The 20,325-nt window shown below is 37.6% G+C and overlaps 2 protein-coding genes across 3 annotated transcripts; one reads left to right on the forward strand and one right to left on the reverse strand.

Moving 5' to 3' along the window:
- Positions 1-6,868: 6,868 nt before the first annotated feature.
- Positions 6,869-8,242, forward strand: LOC125581824 (probable disease resistance protein At5g45490). The gene has a single exon (XM_048747878.1). It carries the CDS (start codon positions 6,948-6,950, stop codon positions 8,070-8,072), a length of 1,125 nt encoding a protein of 374 aa, XP_048603835.1. The 5' UTR covers positions 6,869-6,947; the 3' UTR covers positions 8,073-8,242.
- Positions 8,243-8,403: 161 nt separating this feature from the next.
- Positions 8,404-11,262, reverse strand: LOC106397203 (disease resistance RPP13-like protein 4). 2 transcript variants are annotated; one of them, XM_048747876.1, is made up of 2 exons: positions 11,131-11,262; positions 8,404-10,776 (listed from the first exon to the last, which is right to left on the reverse strand). In XM_048747876.1, exon 2 carries the CDS (start codon positions 10,764-10,766, stop codon positions 8,565-8,567), a length of 2,202 nt encoding a protein of 733 aa, XP_048603833.1. In that variant the 5' UTR covers positions 10,767-10,776; positions 11,131-11,262; the 3' UTR covers positions 8,404-8,564. The 2 variants fall into 2 exon arrangements, with proteins under 2 accessions (XP_048603833.1, XP_048603834.1); XM_048747877.1 differs by having other exon boundaries at positions 8,404-10,771; positions 11,131-11,243.
- Between the last annotated feature and the right edge of the window lie 9,063 nt (positions 11,263-20,325).

The following is a 20,325-nucleotide window of genomic DNA, read 5'->3' on the forward strand; positions in this document are numbered from 1 at the left end:
TCTTTCCCTTCAGGTGTAAGGCAAAAGATCAAGTGGAGATAAAGGATTAAGCCCTAAACGACTTCAAAAGGTGAAACTTAGTAGCACGAATGCATAGCATGGTTATAAGCAAACTCAACATGAGGCAAGCTTCTTCCCAAATTTAAGGTTTTCTTAACCAATGATCTAAGCAAGCGGACAAAATTCTATTCACTACTTCAGTTTGGCCATCAGTTTGTGGGTGACAAGTTGTAGAGACCAAATCTGGTTCCTATTTAACCACAAAGTTTCCAGAAATAGCTAAGGAACTTAGCATCACGATCAGAGACAATGGTCTTAAGCATTCTATACAATCTAACAATTTCCCTAAAGAAAATTCAGCAGCTTGCACAACATCATCAGTTTTATGACATGGAATGAAATGAGCCATTTTCGAAAACCTATCAACACCCACAAAGATGGAGTCTCGACCAGTTTTAGTCCTAGGCAACCAAGAACAAAATCCATAGAAATATCTACCCAATGATGAGAAGGAATTGTAGAGCCGAATACAACCGTGATTAGACTCCTTGGTTTTGGATTTCTTGCAGAGCACACATCGGCCACAAATCCTCTCAACGCCTTCATCAAGCTTGGCCGGTAGAAGTGATCATAAACCATCTTGTATGTCTTCTTGACTCTAAAATGTCCCATAAGGCCTCCTCCATGAGATTCCCTGAGAAACAACTCCCTCAAAGAACATTGGGGGACACACAAACGGTTACCAAAGATAAAAATCCATAATTTGAAAGTACTTTCCGTAAGCCACTTTGGAACACTTCTGAAATATTTCTTTGAAATCTGGATCAGTCCCATACAGTCTTTGATAAATTCAAAACCAAGTAGTTTCGTTTCAAGCGCTGAAAGAAGAGTGTACCTTTCGGGACAAGGCATCAGCCACAACATTTTCCTTACCTTGCTTGTATTTGATAACATAAGGAAATGTCTCAATGAACTCAACCCAACGTGCGTGTCTCTTGTTCAGCTTCTGTTGACCCTTAAGATGTCTCAAGGACTGGTGGTCCGTGTGGATAACAAACTCCTTAGGCCAAAGATAGTGTTGCCACGTTTGGAGAGCTCTTACCAAAGCATATAGCTCCTGGTCGTAGGTGGGGTAGTTGAGTGTGGCGCCTCCAAGCTTCTCACTGAAGTAGAAATGGGTTTCCTATCCTACATCAAGACATCACCAATTCCAACTCCGGAAGCATCACATTCAATCTCAAGGTTTTAGAAAAATCAGGAAGTACAAGTAACGGAGCATGAGTCAACTTCCCTTTTAAACATCTGAAAAGCTTCTTCTTGGACTTGTTCCCATTTGAAACCGACCTTCTTCTTGATCACTTCAGTCAGCGTAGCAGAAATGGAACTGAAGTCTGGAACAAACCGTCTATAGAAACCGGCCAGAACATGAAAGCTTCTTACCTCGCCCACGGTCGATGGACTCGGCCTGTCTCGGATGGCTTTGATTTTCTCCTCGTCCACTCTAAGTCCATCAGCACCTACGACAAAACCTAAGAACACCACGTGATCTGTTCCAAAAGAGCATTTACAAAGATTGGCAAAGAGTTTTTCTTTTCTAAGAACTTCAAGAACAGATTTTAGATGTATCTTATGATCTTCAATGTTTTTGCTATAGACAAGAATGTCATCAAAGTAGACAACAACAAAATGTCCAATGAAAGACCTCAAGACATGATTCATCAAACGCATGAAAGTGCTAGGTGCATTAGTAAGACCAAATGGCATAACAAGCCATTCATACAATCCTAACTTGGTTTTAAATGCGGTTTCCACTCATCACCTTCTTTCATCCTAATCTGGTGATAGCCACTTTTCAAATCAATTTTAGAAAAAAACACATGATCCATGTAACTCATCAATCATGTCGTCTAGCCTAGGGATGGGATGCCTATACTTTACCGTGATGTTGTTGATGGCACGACAGTCCACACACATGCGCCAAGAGCCATCCTTTTTGGACGCGAGAAGGACAGGAACAGTACAAGGACTGAGGCTTTCCCAGATGTAATCTTTCTCAAGGAGGTCACCAATCTGCTTCTGAAGTTCCTTGGTCTCCACCGGTTTGGTACGGTAAGCTGGCCGGTTTGGTAGAGTCGCGCCTAGAACAAGGTCTATCTGATGTTCAATGCCTCGTATTGGTGGCAATCCCTTAGCATTAATGCCTCGTATTGGTGGCAATCCCTTAGCATTCTCATCTGGAAATACATCAGAAAAATCCTGAAATACATCAGAAAAATCCTGACTTTTGAGAGTAAAGAGATCTCTTGACCTGACTTTGCTTGATATAGAAGTTGGAGTACCATTGGGATGATTCAGGTTCATCTAGCTTAGGTTCTTTGTCATGGCTCCTCTTGAGCTGGATCTGATCTTGATGAACCTCCAAAGGTGTCAAAGGAACAAGAGTGATCTTCTTTCCTTTATGATCAAGGAGTGTCGGTTTGTGAAGCCATCATACACGGCTCTCTTATCAAATTGCCATGGCCGGCCCAAGAGAATGTGGCATGCGTCCATAGGAAGAACGTTGCAAACAACCTCGTCCTCATATCGGCCAATGGTAATAGGGACAGTGACTTGCTTTTTCACATACTGTTCTCCAGCCTCATTTAGCCATTCCAACCTGAAAGGACGAGAGATAGGCCGAGAAGCAAGTCCTAGTTTCCTGACAAGAGTGTCACTAGCAACATTAGTACAAGTCCCACCATCAATAATCAAAGAACAAACCTTTTCAGAAACTAAACAACGAGAATGAAAGAGATTCTCCCTTTATTTTTTTTTCATTGGTTTTGGGTTGGACACTCAGAGATCTTCTTGTGACAAGTAGAGGACCATAAGCTGGATAGTCGAAGCAAGCCTCCTCATCATAGATCGGATCGGAATCATCATCAAAGGTGGGATCGGAACCATCGACTAAGCGGCCGTCTGTCTCATCGAAGATAGACTCGATCATGCCTTTCCTAGCAATAAGTAGTGGCCCTTGATGCGGATATCCAAAGGACTCGTCCTCATCATCGAAGATTGGTCCAAGATCATCCTTGTCCTCCTGTTCATCCTCAGATTCAACTTCTCCATTCTCCATGAGAATCATCACTCGTTGGTTGGGACAATTTTTTGCAAAATGTCCTAGACCTTGACATTTGAAACACCTAATGTCTCTTGCTCGGCCAGAAGTATCAACTGCCTTTCCTTTATCATCACGAGCAGGGACATCAGTTTTAAAAGCATTATGTGTTGTGGAAGAAGACTTATCTTTGTCTTGGTAGCTTGGCTTAGGAGAACAAGCCGGTTTAGGAGAGTAGGCCGGTTTAGAGGTAATGGCCGGCTTTGAGAAACTCTTCCTCTTAACTTGTTGCCCGATCGAGATGGCCTTGTGTAGCATCTGTTCCACAGTACCATACTCTTGAAGCTCCATACGGTCTTGGATGTCTCGGTTAAGGCCAGAGAGGAACCTAGCCATAGTGGCATCCATGGGCTCGTCTACATCTGCCTTGATCATCAAAGTTTCCATCTCCTGGTGGTAGTCTTCCACGGACTTAGTGCCTTGAAGCAAGCGTCTGAGTTTCTAGTGGAGGTCTAGGTGATAATGAGCAGGAACAAATCGTCTCGTCATCAGCATGGAAAACTCATCCCATGTCTCAATCGGTCTCTCACCTGTTCTCCTCCTGTGGTCACAACATGATCATACCAATTAATAGCATAGCCAGAGTATTCAGTAACATCTAGTCTAACTTTCTTAAGTTCAGAAAAGTTTTGACAATCAAAGACATGTTCAATTTTTCTTTCTCATTCAAGAAAAACATCATGATCATTTTTACCCTCAAAAGGTGGGATTTTTAGTTTCAATCCACTTAAGCTATCATTAGTACGTTCATTTCTAGCAGAAGGATTGACATCACCTGGATCTCGGGTTCTAGGACCTCTTCTTGGATGGTAGGCTGATCTGGCCTCGTCCTGTTGATCATCCTCCTCTCGGATCTCATCGTTGGACCGAGTGTTCCTACGCAGACGGTCTCTTCTTGCTCCGGCTCTAGAAGGAGCTTGGCTGGCCTGAATCTCATCAAGCCTCTGGTGGATCTGATCTAAACCTGCGTTCAACATGTTAGACATAGAATCATTCAAGGCACACATTTGAAGGTTAGACAATCCAGCAACTGAGTTTCCGGGACGGTTCCGTTCATCATCACTACTCATGGTTCCTGAAATTTCTTAAACACAAACGTTAGATAAAAATCCTCACACTCTCAAGTGTTTGATCCTCACCCACTCACGTGTTTCTCTCAGAATTTGGATGGTCACACAAACAAGTTTCCACTCAAGGTTCTAAGAAGAACAGATCTAAGAATCCCAATGGACAAATCGAAGCAAACACAAGGGAATTTTCTCAAGATAGAAAGATAAGAGATTTTGGTTTTGGGAATCCGTTTTAACCACCTCAAAGGCTGGATTTCTCCTCAGCCATCAGACTTTCTCTTACACCACCAATCCCCCAAATGAAATCTTTTCGAATTCCTTTTTTTTTTTTATAGATCGATCTTTCTTTTTTTCTTTTATTTTTTATTTTTTATATGTAGAGGATGGTAATGAGGGGCCCAGATTGAAGATAGATAGAAGAAGAAGTGTTTATGATTTAGAAATGGAAGATGAGCAAGATGAATGATTTAGAAGATACCAAACGAGCGGCTCTTATACCACTTGAAAAACCCTAAAATCGGCTCACTCGAATGGATCAGATCTGGATATGAACTCCGAATGGAGAACTAGATGGATTGAAGGGCCGCACGAAGGTTGCATAATGGCCTTCGATATTCCCGACTTCAGTTGGTGCTTGATATGACTCACAAGTCCACCAAAAGAAGAATCTCGAACCGTTGCTTGATATGACTCACAAGACCAACGAGTTTGAGAGATGTTTGCTTGGATATGACTCACCAAGAAACAAAATAAGTTCTAAACAAAGAACAAAGAGTTTAACTCAAAAGTTTTTGACAAAAATCGATTAATTATTCCCAATGAAGAGTTTACATACTTATAGAGTTTTGTAGATCTAGGCATTAAATAGAAAAGTAGATCTAGATCTAGATCTAGTCAATACACGGAAATAAAGAGAGAAAACTAGTCAAAGTGACCGTTCGGCTTCTGTCCAGATGCATCCGAACCGGCTAAGTCCAAAGCGGTAAGGATCAGCACATAGGCGGGACGATCAGCAAGGGGCGCGGGACGTTCTGATCGGACAAGTTGCGTTCCAACAAAGCGCAAGTCTTCTGATAGCTTAAGGATCCCTGCCTTACAAAATATCCAAAGGAAAAGTCCATGATCGGATCGAACAAGGTAGAAAGATCATCAGCACGGTCGTCGGTACATGCGGTACGAGCCAATCGAGCCAAAAGAGAGAAGCCATGGTCTGAATCGGAATTGGGTCGAGCTAAGTTGGTTATGACTTGACCATCAGTCTTGGCTTGTCGAGTTGGTCGGGAGAGACGGGCTTCAGTTCGGCCAGTTCGAGCATCTGGTCGGGGATCTGGACGAAGCTCCAATCCAGACGTTCGCGGGTCGAGCCAATACACGGCCCGATCAGCCTGTCTGATCTGATCGGTAGGATTAACCTCAAATGGGACGTCTGGAACGTTCTGATCGGTCTGGTCCATGGACTGGGGCTCATCAACAGGTAAACAAAAGTAAAAACAAAAAACAAATGACAAAATCCCGTACACAAAAATAACACAAACACAACGCATCAACAACGTATTCGGTCCGCGCTTGCCCGGGGGCTATGCCCCTAGTAATAAATAATGGTAAAGTGCCATTTCGTAATTGAACATATTATTGAATGTATCTCGACGACTTTTTGTGTCCATACTGTTCGAAGACTTCAAAATGTTGGTCTTTAATTAATCACTTTCTTTTGTCCAAAAGAAAAAAAAAATCACTTTCTTAAAACCCCTAACCTTATAAGCTTCTCTATTAAAAAAGAAAGTATCTTTTTTATCTACAATAAAAAAATCATTCTAGGTCAATTTCATTAATTATATAATATGACATAATAATCAATAAATCTATTAATAACAAATCATTTTAACTATTAATTTGAATTTTATTTTTAGTTATAACAAAATCTGTTGAGTAAAAATATAACAAAATTTAATTAAGATTTTTATTAAATAATAAATTAACTAATTTCGTAATTAGTAATAAAATATTAATAACATTAGTTAAATTTTATTACAAAACAGAAAATATGTAATAATTGTTTTTATAAATTTATAATTATAGTCTATATTATATTAAAATAAAAATATTGTATAGATTAGATATCAAAAAATATTAAATTGATAAATTGACCTATTTATTTTTAAAATTTTGTTTCATTTAAATAAATATGTTTTACCGTTAAAGCATGTTAAATTTTGTTAACTATGTAGTATTTTTATTAAAAAAATAAAGTTATTAACATTTGTTAAACTTTTATTTAAACAGCTATATATTTTCACATGTTGAAAAAATTCTCTATTTGATTATTTCAAATTATGAATTAATTGTATAGAATTCAGAAATGTTATAGCAAAACAAAAAAGTAAAATTTATAAAACAAATTTTACAGATTAATAAAGTAAGAAACTTGAACAATAAGATTAAAAAGTTACACAATATGTAACATTAAAATATTGATTATATATTCAAAAATTTATGATAATATCAAAATTAAATATTTGTAAAATAAAATAGCCATACGAATTGTGCGGATCAAAATAAAATAGCTATACGAATTGTGCGGATCAAAAGAAAAAAAAAAAAAAAAAGTAAGTTTCACCCCTTTCTCTCTCTCTTTTGTTTTTTCCTTATCTTTACTTGTTATTTCTTTCCTGCAGATTTTTCTTTTCATTTTGTTGTTTATTTGCTATCTTCTCTTGAATATGAATCCAGAAATTCCAAAGCAAGGAGAAGCCTTCTTAAACCTCTTCAATCAAAAATATGAAGACTGGGCCAATAACGGCAACAAAACAGATCAAAAAGATCCCAAAAGTAAATATCTCTCAACAGGAACTCTGAAAAAGAGAGAGGGTGGGGCATTGGAGCCAGACGAAAATGATCGTGTGGAATCCGATTCTAAACTTCCAGGCCATAAAATCCACGGTTTCAGCAACGAGATCAAGTCATTGAAGAACTTCTTGCTGGACCAGAAGGTCTACAATGAGTTCAAGACTCTTGTGGTTGTAGGAGAATACGGTGTGGGGAAGACAGCTTTATGCAAGACCATTTTCAATGATGAAGACGTGAAGAGTGTTTACGCTCCAAGAATCTGGGTGTCTATGCATAGCACTGAACGGTCTGCTGAAGACGGTCTAGATGGTAAGATATCTGTTTTAAAGAATATCTTGACAGTTCTTGGAGTTGAAGTCTCGATATTGGACAAGATCAACAAATATGCTGTAGATGAGTATAAAAGCAACATGGAATCTGAGGTGGAATCTAAAAAACTTGACGCAGAGACAGCCAAGGAGAAGGAGATCTCTGCTTTGCTCTATGCGCTTCACTTGAATCTGAGGTGGAAGAAGTATCTGATAGTGTTTGATGATGTGCGAGAAGAGGACAACTGGAACGAGAAGCTTCAAGACGATGAGGAGAAGCTCAAGAAGGATAAGAGATGGGGAAAATATCTTTCAGATGGATTCCCTAAAGGCTCTGGTGGAAGAGTGATATACACAACCAGGGATGAGAACAAGAATCTGGCGAAGAAGCTAGTGGCAGAGGAACATGAGATACATCGTCTTTGGCCTCTGACTGATTCTCTAAGTGTCTGGAGGATATATGATGCAGCACGGATATATAACAAGGTAAAAGATCCTCCTAGGAACGACAAGAAATGCATTGAAGAGCTTATGAACAAGTCTCGTGGTCTTCCTCTAGCTGTTAGACTGTTGGCCACGCTTCTTCCCGTGTTTCTTGACGATGAAAACACTGAGCAGACCAATGGGACAACCGGATCAGGAAACACCACTACTGAGCAGAATGGTTCTACTCAACCTCAAACCGCTTGAGAAGATTGAAGAGCCCTTTGTCATTGTGTTACCAAGCTTGGATTTGTTTTCTTTATTTCTTGTTTCTGTTTCTGTCTCTTTGGTTTGATGTTGTTGTCTGTATGTCTTTGTTGTATCAATAATCCAGAACCTCTAAGTAGAGCTTCTTTAATGTCAAGTATGTTTCTGGAGCTTGGTGTCTGATAGTGTTGAACTTCTTAACAGAAGAAACCATAAGAGATAGTTCCTTCTTCTATTCTTTATACTCTTAGGCTCTCTGCATTTGTACATAGCAGAGCCTCTCAGTTTCTTATTTCTTCATAGCTTCTTTATACCCAAAAGTATCATAAGATAAGCAAAACAAACAATGCAACCTCCTTTATTCAACTGGTAACAAACAACAACACATGAAAGCAAACAAGGAAGACATCAATGGAAAATGAGGAAACAAACATACAACAACAGAAACAGAATGGATAGACAACACATGTGAAAAACTGAGCAACTCTCAGCTCAGAGTTGGTTAGACTTGCCGCGCCAGATTCCGATACCATCACAGGGGCAGAAACTAACTTGAGGGCTCTGATACTTATCCAAGAACTCCAGTTTTGGAAAGTATAGTTCCCTCAGCTCCCTCCACTCCACTTTTAGCCTGGGAAGGAACTTCAGACGCAAAACCTTGACACTGCACTCTGTTGGCTTCTCAGGCACTGACTTCCCAAAGCCAGTAAGCTTGGTTCCTCCTTTGATGTATAGTTTTTCCAATGTACGTAGTTTACCAGGCTCAAGCAATGATGGAAGTTCTGCTTCAGGGAAACACTGCAGGTCCAGTTTCACCAACTTCTTGGGAAGGTGGCTTGGAACTGGATCTTTCTTTGGAACCTTGTGAAGCTCTGGTTCTGTGACTGGGCTATTACCAAGGAGTGTCACCGTTCTGAAGAATTTTTTTACTGGTCCAGCAGTTGGTTTGTCTTTGTTGTGTTCATTAATACCTCCCCAGGCCACTTTCAGCTTTTCCAGGTTGGAGAAGTCCTGAATGTCCACAAACAGTTGAAAAACCGTGAAGTCGCCACCTTTGTTTATAGTAATGCTTAGCTTTCTCAGCTTCTTCAAGTGCTTCAGCTCATCCAGCAGACAGAACGTCTCCACATCAGTAGCATCACTAACCACAAAGCCTTTGAGAACCTCCAAGTTATCCAGCCATGAAAGCCTCTTGGGCATGCGGTCTAACATGTAGCAATCTGTGATGTCTAAGTAGGTCAGTGCCTTGAGCGAATCTATCTTGTCTGGAAGCTTCTCCAGATTGTAGCAAGCTCTGAGGTCCAAGATAATGAGCTCCCGAAGCTTACAGACAGCATCATCAAGTCTTTCAATTCTTGAGATCCCTTGAAAGCTCAGAAGCTTGAGTTTGGTCATGTGCTTCAAGTACTTCATAAGCTCAGGGTTCTCTACCTCGATGTGTCGGTTCGCAGTTCTCTCCCATCTGCCTAGATAAAACACCTTTAGCATCTTGTATGCAGTTTTTGATAGAGGGCTAAACTTCTTCTTCCCTGATGATTGGTCCTCAGAGAACCACTTGAATGCAAAATCAGGAAACCTCTCAGAAACATTGAACACTGTCTCAATGTCCCCTGCTGGCATTTTCTTAGCTTTTGCTTCTGGCTGGCTTGATGATTCTTCCACAAGGCAAACTTTTTTCAAGTCTGAGTGTTTCATCCTTGGCGTCTTCCCTTTCTGATACATACTAAAGAGTCCTATCTCCTCTGAGATAAGAACCACTGAGGAATGCACAAAGGGTGTCATCTTGTAGCAGTTTGGCTCCACTTTGCGTTTGTTTTCGACAGGCTCAATCAACTTTTTCTCCATAAACTCCTTGAGAATGCCTTTCACAGCATCTTCGGGTTTGATTCCATCAGGGAGAATCCCTTCTCCAATCCACCAATACATGAGCATTGTTCTATTCACTTCTTGATTCTCCGGGAACACAGCAAAGCTCAGCAGGCAGATCTTGCGTTCAGTAGTAAGCTCTATGAACTTCTCCTTAACTTTTCTGAAAACCGCGAGTCTTTTAAGATCTTCATCATTAACATGGATGCCTGGCAAGCATTCGATACCTTTGCCGTTATTCTCCACTTCACCATCCTCAGAATCTAACCCTCCTGGCTTTTTGCGTTTGTTGGGAAGCAAAGGTACCTGACACATCAAGTTAAAGATCTTCTTGTTGACATCCTCCAAATCTTTCTTCATACCTTTGGTCAACTGAGTTTTGGTGGTTCCCTTTTCCACTTTTTGAAGTAGTTTGTCAAGTGGAACGATGTGTCTGCTCACCTCTTCTCCTACCACTTCGTTAAGCACTCTTAGCTTAGCCACATCCTCCTCCAGCAGACGGAGGTTACGTTTTAGCTTATGAATAGAATTCTCGGACTCGTCATGTTTCAAAGAAGTTTCAACCTGGGCACTTGTTGCTGTGGCCAGAGTCACGTTGGACCTTGGAGGAAGGGTACTCGTAGGAGGGATGCTCCTAGACAGCCTTAGTTTCACTTGCACGGGCTGTGGTGGAAACATTGTATGCAAAGCTTCCACTATGCTACGGATCTTTTTGATTGATTTTTCTGGATCAAGATCGTCTCCTGCCTCCGGTTCTTGATTCTGTTTCGGCTCTGGCTTCAATTTTGTCTCCATGTCTGGCTGCTGAGAGGACTTCTCGGGAGCCATGACAGCTTTTCTTCTCAAAAAATGAAACAAGGGAACAATCAAAACGTCAAAATGAAATAGGGAGTTTCCTAGAAAGAGCACAATACATATCTGAAATGTCAAATCTCTCTATCTCTTTCTTTCAACTCAAGTCAAAATCAAGAATTCAAGAAAGAAAGAAAGAACGACCGTGACTACGAACGAAGCTGTAGGTTGAAGTGTAATGGATATTGAGAAAAGTATTATAGATCAAAGTTCTCGAAGCAACTCCATAGCCATATCAGTTAATCCACTACGAAAGGTTTCATTTCTTTTTCCTCGAGAAAGCTTTAGCTCTATTCTTAAAAAACAATCCAACATTCATCAGAGAGGAAGCGATTCTAACCTGTTTACTGGGAGAAGGAGCAACTCTGCGTCTCCTTTCAACTTCTAAAGTCAGTTGCTAGATAGACAAAATATGAAGGAGACTTGTGGGGAGAGAAACTCTGGCACCATAACTCGAGTTATTTTTCACAGTTTAATTATTTAGTACATATGTATAATGACTATCAATTTATTTTATTAATTATAATCCTATATAGATAAATAAAACTCTGCAGCATAAGTAAAGTAATATTTTAAAATAATATGGTTGAGATTTAATTTTAATTTATAAATTGTAATAGTAATTTTATTAAATTGCAACAAATATGCATAGGCAGCTCTAAATACAATCATATCAATTATATTGTAGGAGCCCATAAATTTATAAATTTTTGGTAGTTATTGATTTTATTGATTTTTTTTTTTTGACAACATCAAACAACTATTAACTAGATGCTCCAGTCGGTCTAGCGATCCAAACCGGTGGAGTTGAATCGACATAAAACAAATCTGATGGAGAACTCCTTGCACCGCGTGCAAGCTTGTCCGCCAAGGTATTTTGTGCTAATATATCTGATCCGGAATTGAGGGAAGAAGATCTTACTGCGGTTGAATTCTTCCAAGTGCATAGAGAAAACAGACCATTCTTCAGGTGTCGACACCATCTTCACCAGCTAAGAACAATCCGTCGCAAAAGCTACATCAGAATATTGGAGGATCTTCATGCATTCCATTGCCCAAATTAGTGCTTCACATTCGGTATGCATAGGTGACAAACTTTTGCGGAGATTCATCGCCCCCATCATGACCTCTATTGATCCCCTCTTTCTACAAAACCACCATTGTCCTGTAAATATATCATCCTCCTTCCAAGCGCCATCAATGTAACAGACTCTAGACTCCTCTAGAGCTAGGGACGCAAATTGTTGGACATTCCCCGTATAGGAATTCTCTATAGTATCCTTTACGGTTAACTGAGCCTCTGTCCACGTCCTACATTCCACCTCAACCATCCTCAATATCTCTTGTGGATTGGCATCCTTATTTGAATAGATCTTGTCATTTCTAGCCTTCCAAATATACCATAGTAACTATGAGAAGTATGTAAAATCCTCCTCCTTTGGTAGTCTCCAAAATATAATATCCATATTGGCGAAAACTGACGATGATGGAAAAATCGCCGGAGAAGAAGGAATCCTAGAAAGTGCCCAAGTTTGTAAAGCTGGTGGACATTCGAAAAGTACATGGTTAGTAGTCTCTTCATCAGCCCCACACATACTGCATCGTGTATCACAATTAATCCCTCGAGTTGTAAGATTTTTAGAAACTGGTAGTGTACCAGTAAGAAATTGCCACACAAAATGTCTCAATTTTGGTGGACACTTCAGTTTCCACGAAAAGGCCAGTAGTGGCTTAACATTAGGTCCATAGAAAATACTTCTCTAAACTCTATTCGGGTATAAAGATTCAGTTCGAAAACCTGATTTTACCGAATATTTACTAGATTCCGTAAAATTCCAACCCACTGTATCTGATTTATGAGATCGACTAACTGCTAATCCTCAAATGAGTTTCACATCGTCAGGATGTATATAGTCATTCAACAATTCTATATTCCATAAGTAATCAGTTGGATTAATGAAATAGTCCACCTTTAATGAAGAGTGTAAAATTTGAATATCTGACTTTGGTATTGCTGACCTCGGGCGAAGAGCAGGAATCCACAGATATGTCCATACTGAGATGGATTGTCCTGTTTCCACTCTTTTGATTAGCCTTTTTTTAACCAGGGGTCTAGCTGAGCAGATGCTTCTCTAGCCATAAGAGGAAGCATACGATCTGTGATCGTCCAAAGGGTCCGTATTCCAAAAATACCGGCCTTTAAAGACTTTTGAAAACAAACAATCTGGTTTATCTAGTAACCGCCAGAATTGTCTAGCCAACAGAGCTGTATTAAAATCTTGAAGATCTCTAAAGTTCAGCCCTCCTTCCTCCTTCGGTGTACACACTTTATCCCAAGAAAGCCAATGTATTCCTTTCTTGTTTCCACTTCCTCCCCACCAGAAATGCGACATGGTACTTGTTATTTTCTTCGTCACTCCTTTAGGAAGTCTGAAACATGACATGACATGCGTTGGCATCGGTGAAGCCACTGATTTGATCAGAACTTCCTCCCCCCCCCCCTTTAGTAAGAAGCCGGACTGTCCAGCCATTTACTTTATTATTCACTCGGTCATTTAGGTAACCAAAAATTTGTATTTTAGACCCCCCAAAACTTTCCGGAATGCCTAAGTAATTACTCATCCCTCCCACATTGGAAATACCCAATATATTATGAATATCTGCTCGAATATTATCCGGGGCCTTGTGACCAAATTGAACCGATGATTTCTGAAAGTTAATTTGTTGACCAGAAGCTGCCTCGTAGTCGTTCAGTAACTTTAAAATTATACCCCATTCCTCCTTCGTAGCCTTACAGAAAAAAACACTATCGTCCGCAAATAAGAGATGAGAAATATTCGGGCTGCCGCGTGCAATTTTCAGACCCGTTGACCGTTTCTCGCGCTCCTCCTTCTTTATATTTGCTATAAGGGCTTCAGTACATAAGATAAATAAGTATGGAGACAACGGGTCTCCTTGCCTTAAACCTCTCTCTGGAACAATATGGCCTTTCGGCTGCCCATTCAAGAGCACCTGATAATTAACTGAGGATATGCACTGCATCATTAGGGTCACCCAATCAGTAGAAAACCCCATTTTCAAAAGTAGTTGCTTAACAAAAGGCCACTCAACACGATCATAAGCCTTACTCATGTCTGTCTTGATTGCTAAGAATTTATCTTTGCATGCATTGTTTGTACGAAGACCATGAAACATTTCCTGAGAAATGAGAATATTACCCGAAATTAATCTTCCAGATACAAACGCAGACTGAGTTTCTGATATCAGCTTTGGTAACAAGCCTCTTAGCCGCTGACATAATACCTTCGAAATGATCTTATACCCAACGTTACATAAACTAATTGGTCTCAATTCAGTCATCCTATTGGGTCTCACCGTTTTAGGAATAAGACAAATATTTGTCATGTTTAATTTATAATCAAACACTCCTGAAATAAGGAAATTATTAACCATGTTCACCACGTCCTCTTTGATAATTGACCAGGACTGTTGGTAGAAGAGTGCGGTCATTCCGTCTGGTCCTAGACCTTTTTCTGGATGCATCATAAATAAAAGTGCTTTAACCTCCTCTTCCGTAGCCTCAGCCATAAGATTTCGATTCTGATCCTCCGTTATCGAAGTAGGAACTTCCTCTAGAAAACTATTGAAATCCTCTGGGGAAGATGTATGGAACAAATCCATAAAGTATTTTACTGCTACTTCCTCCACCTTGGACTCAGAATTAACCCAAATTCCTTCTTCATTATACAGGCCAATTATCCTATTCTGAATCCTTCTCTGTTTAGTAAGAGCATGATAAAATTGCGTATTCCGATCACCGCAGGTGTGCCATTTCGTTCTACTCTTCTGTTCCCAATATTGTTCCTCATCTCGATATGCTTTCTGTAATTTCCGAGATACCTCTAGAACCTCATCATTTGTTTTGGAAAAATCATTTTGAATTTCCTCAAGAACCTTTTGTAAATTATTTATTTCATCCTTCCCATATGGTGGGTTAGCTTTCCTCCACACCGAAATCTCATGTCTTGTGAATTTTCCCAGCGATTCCTACACCCCCCCCCCCCCGGCCTATTTCTCGAATTCCAGCCTCGAGTTATAGATTCCATAAGACCTTCTTTTCCGATCCATCTCTTGTCAAACCGAAATTGTCTACGAAATTTGAGAATTTTATTCTCAATAGACGCCACAATAGGTCTATGATTCGATCCTACCATTCTCAAATACTCTACATGAGAGCATGAAAACAGATTATGCCACTCATTATTTCCTAATGCCCGATCTAGTCGACATTTTACCACTTGCTTGTTCCTCCGCCCACTCCAAGATAAGGTATTACCTAAACTTGGAAATTCTAACAATCCACAATTCTCAATCATATTATTAAATGATATAAAGCTATCTGCGTGTCGTAGTACCCCTCCTTCCTTCTCATGGTTTCCCGTGATCTCATTTAAATCTCCAATAATAAACCATGGTTCATCCCGAACTATCCCAAATCTAGTTAATTTTTCCCAGACATGATCTCGTAGATTTTGATTTGGCTCTCCATAAACAAAGGATATAAAAATTTGTTTCCCTTCATATTCTGTCTCCACATCAATAATTCTATTGTTCGAAGACAAAATGGTAACCTTAAGAGATGAATCGTAGAAAAGAGCTAGACCTCCACTTCTACCGCGAGGATCGACCGTATGAAGATGAATATAACCAAAATGAAACTGAACCGATTGAACAAAATCAAATTGTTGCTTTGTCTCTGATAGAAAAAGAAAAGCCGGTCTATGTTTTCCCCAAATTTTCCTTAGATAACTGAAAGTCTAATGACTACTCAAACCTTGGCAATTCCAACTTATAATTTTCATAACTCAATAATTAATTTTGGGAATCAGAAAACTCTTACAATATTTGACCATTGTATATTGTATATATCATCCAAAGTAGACCAACTGGCACCAATTATAGACACGATTTTATACGTCCTCCAAGGCAAAACCTCACACTCCCATACAGAAAACATCTCGTCAGTTCCAAAGCCACAGTCTGAACCTCAAAGACCCAAACACCTAGCCAGCCTCGAGCATCAATGATAAACCAAATTATGTTACGATTCTAAAACCATCCGTCTCTTTCATATACCTGTTCAAACGAGCATGAATTACACCAACACTCCTTAACAACCAACCGTATCAAACGACAGTCTCCCAAATCCAAAGTCCACATTTCTCCACAACCAAGATCCCATTACGCAACAATAGTGTAAAAACACCAAACAGCAATTTACCACAACACTTACATACATAAATACACTCCATGTGGCCATGCAACGCCACCAATACCGCAGAATACAAGAAAAGAATGTCCTAATGCTATTCAATGCAGCCCACATCAAAAATAGTTGATGCCTTATTTCCATTTTAGCAAACCATTCCAAAGATAGAACTATATGAACATTTACTAACATCAGTAAGACTTGATGAGCATCCCTCAAACTTATGACTGCCTTATGAGACCATCCTAGATAACATTTACTAGAAACCAAACCATGACTTACTGCTAAATAATGAGAAGCCACTACCCACTCACAATCATACTGATACCAAAGAGAGAACCATTTATTAAATTCCTTAGACCATACGCATACCATTAAGAACTCATCAGGTTGACACAACCTTACCATACCAAAGAGATAGTCATGAATAAGACTACCAAAACCGAAAAACATGGAAATAAAACCGCTAGGACAAGACTCGATTCTACAGGATTTCATAACTGAATCCAACATTATTCAACTGAAAATAAAGAAACTGAAGACCCCTTACTCAATTGATTTAAAAATGCAACAAATTACTATTTCATTTCTTATTTTTGTACTAATTAAAAATATATTCGTATTATGTAAGGGTAGTTTATTATATTTATCAAATGAATTTAGTTTTTGAAAATGAACCAATATCATTTGTGCCATTGAATATATATATATATATATTTTTTTTTAAACTACAAAGTTAACAACTTATCAATTTTTTTTTAATACCCAACAATCATGTATAATAAAACAACGACCAATTAGAGAAAGAAACTAAACTACCATGAAATTTTACAAAGATACACTTTTATATTTTAAAATTATATATTTTAAGAAGATACAAATATGAATAGGCGGGCCTAAATACAATCTTTTTTTTCCCCAAATTGAAATACATTCATAATCGAAATATCAATATCCTTACAAAAGCTGGCGGCAAAAACAAATAGCCCAAGACCCAAGAGCCCATAGGAAGCGGCAAATAGAACCCACACTAGGAGTGACTTAAACCCACACCGGGGTGACTTAAAAAACATAAATCTACACCGACATAGAACCAAATAAACGGTTACCATCAACGCAGGAGAATAACAGAAAATTTAGTAGACTTTGAAGCTGAGGGAAAGCCAATGATCGGGAGTTACCGCTGCTGCCCATAGCCTGCCACCCGATAACCTCCACTTCTACACCCAACCACACTTATCGCTGCTGCCTTGCCCGCCAATCGATAAGACCAAGAACCGGAGACTTCATAACTCGACAAGGGGAACCGCTTCTCAGTCCACACACCTTGAATATCTAAACGTCCAAATTTCTTAGAAAGAAGCTCTCCCAACAGGAACTGAAAATGAAGCCATGCCAACCGAACCCTCTTAGGACACACACACAAGAGAAGAAACAAACAACATGCGACCAATGGACACAATACCCTCAGAACAAAAGACTTCTAACTCCAAGCATAATCACAATAAACTGATCAAGCCTCTCACCATCTCTCCCGAAAACGAGAAAAGGCGAGACTAAAATGAGCAGGACTCACAAACTGATGAACTTCCATTTCTAGATATGAAACACGATCTGTGCAGCCACAACCGACCACTCTAACCCAACAAGACCAACACAAAGCCACAAATCAAGGCCACCGAAGGAAAACAACTAAACCGTAAAGACCTAACCACTTAAGGAAGCCGCAAACATCTCAAACAAGGGAGGACCAATATCTCAGATTTAGTGAGAGCCACCGCTTTGAGTCGCCGCTAGAAACCACCATAACCTTCCAAGATCAGAACTTTAACCCACAGGACCTCCGCTTGAACAGATCTGCAACCCCCACAGCAAAAGACCACATAAACTACAATAGAATAAGAAATACAACTAGCAGACCCGACGGTGGCGCTATGGGAGCCACCACGCGCCGGTTAACGGAGATCTCAGCAGCGCCGCACTCAGGAGACGTTGAAGGAATTGAGAGAGAATTAGGGTTTTTTTTGTCCCTAAATATCATACTTGAAATACAATAAATATATTTCAGGAGCCCATAAATTTATAAATTTTTGGTAGTTATTTATTTTATTGATTTAAAAATTCAACAAATTACTCTTTCAGTTCTTATTTTTGAACTAATCAAAAATATATTGGTATTTTGTAAGGGTGGTTTATTATATTTAGAAAATGGATTTAGTTTTGCAAATGAGCCAATATCATTTGTAGCATCGAATATATATATTTTTTTCTACTACAAGGTTAACATCATATCATTTTTTTTTAATTTTTTAATTTTTTTTTTTCAATTTAACATCATATCAATTTTTTTTTTTTAAAAAATATCCAACAAGCATGTATAATAAAACAACAAATAATTAGAAAAACAAACTAAGCTACCATGAAATTTAGTAAAATTATATCTAAAACAACATTTAAATTCTATGAAATATATTCCGTATCACCAAATAGTACAACAAAAATGATATGAAGTAGAATTTCTAAAATTTAATTAATTAATTAATATATATATATTCGACAAAATCAATTATTTTCTTACTTTATCACTAAAAACTTCATAAATAGAGAATTTTAGAAAATAAAATTTTTGCAAAATAATAACTCTATAAATTAATAAATTTTGCAGTCCCTACATTGTTAATTTATATAATTTTTATTGTATTAAATAGCGCATTCTGAACAATTATTGCGTAAAAATTAATTGTTGACTTTTAATATCTAGGAAGACTTAAGTGAATACAATAAAGAAAGACCAAGAGATAGAGGCTAAAAAGAATAGGCCCTAAAAATATACATGTGAATTATTTTCAGAACAAAAGCTTAAATGTGAGATAATGAGATCTTGACAAAAACAAAAAGAATTATGAGATGAGCTGTCATAAAAATGGTAAAAAATAAAATTCCCTCCATTTTATATTAGTTGATATTTAAAGTTTTTTTAAAACTTATTAAAAATTGTTAATTTATTTATTTTATTTTACAAAAATGCATTACTTAAAGCTAATTTAATAAACAAAAGCCTACACTGTAAAATACAAATGGTCAAAAATGCTACATAATATTATAATTTTGCATAGAAATTTGAAAATATTATTTAAATGAAATAAAAATAAAATTTTAAAACATCAATTAAAATAAATCAGAAGGAGTACTATAAACATAGGGGAGCGCGAGACAAGCAAATGCCTCCTAAGACATATGTTAATTACATAATTCCCATTTTTCACTTATCAAAATATTTTTTACAAAATTTTTAAATTATGTTTAAGACTAACTGTCCAGACGACTTTCAGTTAAGTCGTCTGGACGACTTATTTTCAAGTCGTCTAAACAGACGACTTGCGAGGGGTAGAAACGTAAAAAAAATTCCGTTTTCTTGTTTGGTCACAAGGGGATAGTTGTAATTTCAATAGCCTTTTAGGTTACTTTTGACTTTGACCCAAGTTGGGGTATTGTTTTGGGTTTGACTCCAAGTTTTGAGTCACACTTGGCAATTCTCCCACATATTAATAAAGAAAAAGTACTAATGATTTTTTTAGAAAAAGAAGTACTAATAATTATCTCTAATGTCAGCAACAAAATCACATCTTACAAGTTACAAGAATTTTATTTTTAGTTATAAGAAAATCTGTTGAGTAAAAATATAACAAAATTTAATTAAGATTTTTATTAAATAATACATTAACTAATTTTGTAATAAAACATTAATAATATTAATTAATTTTTATTATAAAATAGAAAATATGTATTATTGTTTTTATAAATTTATAATGATAGTCTATATTATATTAAAATAAAAATATTGTATAGATTAGATATCAAAAAATATTAAATTGATAAATTTACCTATTTATTTTTAAAATTTCGTTTCATTTAGATAAATTATTATTTACAATTAAAGCGTGTTAAATTTTGTTAACTATGTAGTATTTTTATTAAAAAAATAAAGTTATTAACATTTGTTAAACTTTTATTTAAACAGCTATATATTTTCACATGTTGAAAAAATTCTCTATTTGATTATTTCAAATTATGAATTAATTGTATAGAATTCAGAAACGTTATAGCAAAACTAAAAAGTAAAATTTATAAAACAAATTTTATAGATTAATAAAGTAAAAAGCTTGAACAATAAGATTAAAAAGTTACACAATATGTAACATTAAAATATTGATTATATATTCAAAAATTTATGATAATATCAAAATTAAACATTTGTAAAATAAA

This window comes from Brassica napus, chromosome C2 (genome assembly GCF_020379485.1).
Source record: "Brassica napus cultivar Da-Ae chromosome C2, Da-Ae, whole genome shotgun sequence".
Classification (NCBI taxonomy): Eukaryota; Viridiplantae; Streptophyta; class Magnoliopsida; order Brassicales; family Brassicaceae; genus Brassica; species Brassica napus.